The sequence below is a fragment of the Schistosoma mansoni genome, chromosome 2 (genome assembly GCF_000237925.1).
Source record: "Schistosoma mansoni strain Puerto Rico chromosome 2, complete genome".
NCBI lineage: Eukaryota > Metazoa > Platyhelminthes > Trematoda > Strigeidida > Schistosomatidae > Schistosoma > Schistosoma mansoni.
This window is the reverse complement of record NC_031496.1, coordinates 17,571,041-17,576,288: the sequence shown is the minus strand read 5'-3', so window position 1 is coordinate 17,576,288 and position 5,248 is coordinate 17,571,041. Positions and strand designations below refer to the sequence as shown.

Sequence of the window (5,248 nt, the reverse complement as noted above, 5' to 3'; positions counted from 1 at the left end):
GGATTCCACTGCTAGCCACTATCCATCTTTGCTTATCATGCTTGTGAATCAAGGCTATATCGAGGCAATACGCACAGTATGCACATATGCCAATAAGAGACTGACCAGTTGCAGTCCTAAAATCATCAATGGGAAGATCCAAGCAAACAACACTAAATATATATTGATTAGTTTAAAAATTCTGTTACCCAATTAGGATGACAATCAAAATCCAGAAATTCTAGTACATACATAAAATGTTATGCTAAAACTTTAAATACATCCTTTATACTGTACTTAACTAAGTCTTGGTGTAGTGGTTCTAGTAATTTTAACCAATCACTTTGCTATTGAATAGTAAGGTGAGTTTAATATATCGAGAATAACCTGTCATGACATCCCTGGTTTGTGAATCTTCGATAAATCATACAGTCAAGAAGTATGGGTTTCGGGTGGTTTGAGTAAGCCACATGCAGTCACTAAGATATATTGTCATTGCATTATTGATCTTAAGGTCACAGTTAGTTGACCTACTTGTTGAGCATTCAGATACATCTAATTTTCGGAATATGTTTCGGTCATTCAGCAGAATGTTCGTCTTATCATGACCTTTATCGTTTATCCAATTTCATGTTAGATTGATCTCTTCCGGCTCATTCTTAATACATTCATCTTTCTCAGTTTATATGAATTAATTATCTTAATTACATGTCAATTTAGTTTATTATGGTTTGAATGATCCTGTTATTGATAATTTTGACTGAATTCTGATCAGTATCAGTTGGTATATGTGCACTTCATCCAGTTCGCCTCGATATAGACATTATCATAAGTTTTTATAGAATTACATTTTGCTTATTATGTATTGTATTCACAAGATTATATTTAATATCAGAAGGGGTTTTGTGGATAATATAGTAATTTCAATAGTTGAGATCATGAGTCATTTTAAGCTAGACCACCATGGAAAACCTGGAAGCACTGGACGGCCGTTTCGTCCTATTGTGGGACTCCTCCACAAAACCCCTTCTGATATTAATCAACATATGTCAATATTTTAGAATTTGACCATGAGTTCAGTCACATTATTGTCTATTTAAATCTGATGGACAGACAACGAATTTAGGTACTACATTCAATATAGACAACAAAACCAAACAAAGACTTAATACAAATGATTATTACCTTGGGAAATAATTCAAACTGGATTGAATAGCTCGCCAAACAACATCGAAATATCTTAATAACATTATTTGATTGCCAATTAAAGTGCCAGTTATTATTGATCGGTGGTTTTTTAACATATTTCCAGGTGATAAAGCATATGCAGCAGTATCAGTTGCACTCAGTGAACCACCAGTACATTGAGTTGAAGATAATTTTTCTGGATCAACTTCCCAAGGTGTAAAACATGTTAGTACACGTTGTATTAACAAGTGAAATAAATGATGAAGATACTGAAAAAGATTTAATAAAAACAAGTTGAAAGTAAGAATTTAGCTTTTTAAGAGTCCTCTGAGCAAGATAGTGTATTTTGGCACCTATCACTTTCATTATGGACAAAATTCTCATCACTTATCCACATTTATATGGAGTAAGCGTTGAAGAATTTGTCCAGAATAACAATAAATGCTCTGCAATGAAATCCTTATTTCTTTCAACTAAGATATGTCAATGTGGATTTATCACTAAAATAGAGAACAATTCTTGCCATAATAAAGCACTGGTTTAATACAGTTGTGGAATTTCTAATCAAATCATTTCAATGACATAACAGCCATAAAGTGATTTTCATTCAGAAATACAAACAGTAAGATAAAACAATATCAGTACAATGTCATAAAAAGATGAATTCGGTTTAAAAAACGATGCAATAAGTCCTCTTCTATAAATTATCAGCTGCCTGACCACAACTTTAAGTACCAAGGCATCTTTTGTGAAAAGAAGGAAAATACATACAGTGAATAAACCAAAAACGACGGTTAGAAATATGAGGAGAAGAAATAATACGGTGCAGAATCAGCAACAACCTTTCATATGACACCTGGGATTAGAAATAGATTAAAGATTGACAAGAAGAGAACAAACTGTTAGTCAGCATAAAAAATAAAAGATTGGATCCACTGATAACTAAAGATGATACAAAATTGGTCGAATATTAAATTACAACAATAACGATCCAACAGTACACATAAAGAATTGTATTCACATAGAATTCAAAGGGGTCAAAATGTATGACATCACTCTCGCCAAGCGAAGAACTAAAGAAACCCGTCCTCTACCTGTCTTTCGTAAAAATATCATAAAATTTCACACATTTCTTCTTGATTACATTTAGTACTGGGTGTAATCCAAGGTATGCTGTTTATTTAACATATAAATCGTCAGCTCTGTGTAAATGCACTTTATTGAGGTATTTGTATTGAAAGATGAAAATATCAAAAACTTATTCGGCGCAAAACTCATTCATCCATTTGGTGAAATGGAGTTTTGACATCATAGCTGATGTCAGTTCGTGATGAAAACCCTAAATCTGATTCCCAACCTTAACCATCAACTGTAAATCATATTTCTAATTCTTCTCACTGGTTTATAATCCTTATTTGGCCCTAGTTATTACGTTGAGACTCTCAAGGTCACTCAAGCGTTGCTCGAAGGTCGTAAATAAATTATACTCCCACCACTTATTCAAGAAGTAACCACCGATATATATATATATATATATATATAAGTGGACAAGATTTCTACAATATCGTAAAAAAATTAGGAGAACAGTTTAAATTAATAGTTGAAAATGACAGTCTTGATTTTTAGAATGTGTATCAATACTTCGCAAAAATCAACCATCAGTCTAAATAGTTGTTATAGACTTGTTATAAAATTATATATCGAATATGGATGAGTAGCCAAGCGAGTATTAACTTTTATTTTAAAAGTTGGTATTTACTACGGAACTCTGAATTATATTTCAACAAAGGAGGTGGATAGTATGACAAAAGCAACTGATCGAAAAAACAAATAATACACATACTAAATATCGATGTCATAATAATGATGAATTTTCTATACAATCGAGTGCCATAGTTGTACACCGTATTCTGCGTTAATCAAGTAGAGAACATAACACTGTCTAATATCTTTTTTATATAATTCTACTATTCCTATGGTTAATTTGTTAATTGTTCATTGTGATTTGTTGCCTAAGCATTGATCTTCCTATTACAGCCTTTTTCTTTTCTGCCCTGTCTCTTTCTTAGTAGAATTTTGTCTAATAGACACCTAGATTTCATGTGTATCACAACCAATCTCGTCTGAATACTTGTACCTAATGGAATGGAATTTTATTGTACAAATAACCTTTGTTCGAAATTGTGACCTTTAGAGATTACTTTGACCTTTTACCCGAATAATACTTGCTACTAGGTAATTGGTTAACAGCTGAATAGAAAATGTGTCCATCGTGCCAACTGAATAACACAATTGAGTTTGAATTGATTCGGATTATCCCATTGTTAATATCTGACTTAAATTTGATCAGTCTTGGCTGGCACATGCACATCATGCGCGGATTACTTCGATATAGAATAGAACCAGCTTATCTCATTGGCTATATTAAGATAATTCGCACAGGATGTACATATGCCAGTCAAGATTGGTCAGATTTCAGTCAAAAATAACAACAACGGGATAATTTAAACCATTTCGAATTCATTTAAAACTCATACTCGTTGCAAAAGAGAATGGCTTCCTGAACTCAGTAGCTAAGTGGATAGGTATTGGGTTCAAGTCTCAGAGTGAACATCAACTCTGAGGTACAGGTGAAGAGTATCAAAACTTCCCTATCAATTTAGTTATATGTTAGCTTTATCAAGACTTCGTAACATCATCTAAACACTCCCAACATATAGTCTTAAAAATGGTATTTCAACTTAAGGTATTGATATGGCTTTTTACCACACATTTCTTTTCAACTGGGACATTATTTCTAATTCATTAGAATATACCGCATATCTAAAAATAATGGTTCGATAATCACAGAAAATATCAGTACCAGCAGTTATTAAACGAATCTACAACCAAATCGTAATATTACGATATTAGGATATCTCAAATAATTTAAGATAAAGAAATGGATCTAGTTACTTATTCTGTTGATACTATGTGTATTTTATTAAGGTGTCCATGTCTATGACAGAACAATTTGTAATGATTTCCAAATATGTACAACACATTTCGGCATAAATGTTTATTTAAAATTATTACATTAAAAAAAGCTAAGACAACTAGACTGATTCCGGATTTATTAGCCCATTGAATATTGTCGCAATCTGTAAAGTTGCAGGTGTGAATTAAGTTGTAGCCTTTAGGGTTAGTCTTATACAGAATATAGATTAAATGCTTTTAATGGAACACATCTTACAATTGTACACCAAGTAGTCAACAAAACGCTCTTCAAATAGCTGGTAAGTTACATTGGAAGCCCATTTATTCAGATGGTATGAATCGGCAACGAGAGAAAGCACCCCAAGCTAGTACAAAACATTTAAACAATAAAATTATCTCAATTAATTAATTATACAATTAAGATGCTTCTAAAACACTAATATCCCCCAAACTATTGATTCAATTATATATATAACATGGTATAGAAAAGAGCAGAACACTGAAATGCAACACTAAACTTACAGATGAACCGACAAATTTTACATAACATTCTACAGCTTTCGTTGCTATTGTATTTGATCGAAATGCCATTGATTCATTTTCTACAACAAACAACAAAGTATGATAAAAACAATTTCTACACTATAAAAAAAATATTTACCTAATGTGAATATAGATATTGTATGGTAAATATCAATACTGTTTCAGAGTCTGTAATGACATTTTCGAATGACGAAAAAAATATACACTTGTAAACATGTTTTTTTTTTAAATTTTATAAACATAAAGTTAGTTATACCCCGCACTAAATATCCATACGGTTTCACTCTTTCCAAATAAGTACCCTAAATAAATATCATCAATTCTTGATTGTATGTTCACAATGAATATTAAAATGTTAATGGTTGTCATTATTAAGGTTTGACTTGATAATTTCGAATGGTCAAATAAGATCACAGGATAGACAAACATCTTTCTCTATTGCGAAACATTTAGTTGAAACTGGTCATAAGGTTGACATCAAATCAGCATCTGTAGTGTTGTACAAAAGCCTTCAAGGACGTATACTAAGGTTTATTGAAGCCTTGGCTATACGGAAATTGAA

The 5,248-nt window shown here is 31.8% G+C and overlaps 1 protein-coding gene across 1 annotated transcript in view; it reads right to left on the bottom strand.

Moving 5' to 3' along the window:
- Smp_155120 (putative synaptic ras gtpase activating protein, syngap) overlaps positions 1–5,248 on the bottom strand; it is a gene marked incomplete at both ends in the record, with an annotated part of 63,413 nt that overhangs the window by 25,539 nt on the left and 32,626 nt on the right. Inside the window, 2 exons of the mRNA XM_018795928.1 lie at positions 1,165–1,436; positions 4,666–4,745. Of these exons, the coding sequence (XP_018650192.1) occupies positions 1,165–1,436; positions 4,666–4,745 (352 nt within the window). The remainder of the gene's footprint in view (positions 1–1,164; positions 1,437–4,665; positions 4,746–5,248) is intronic.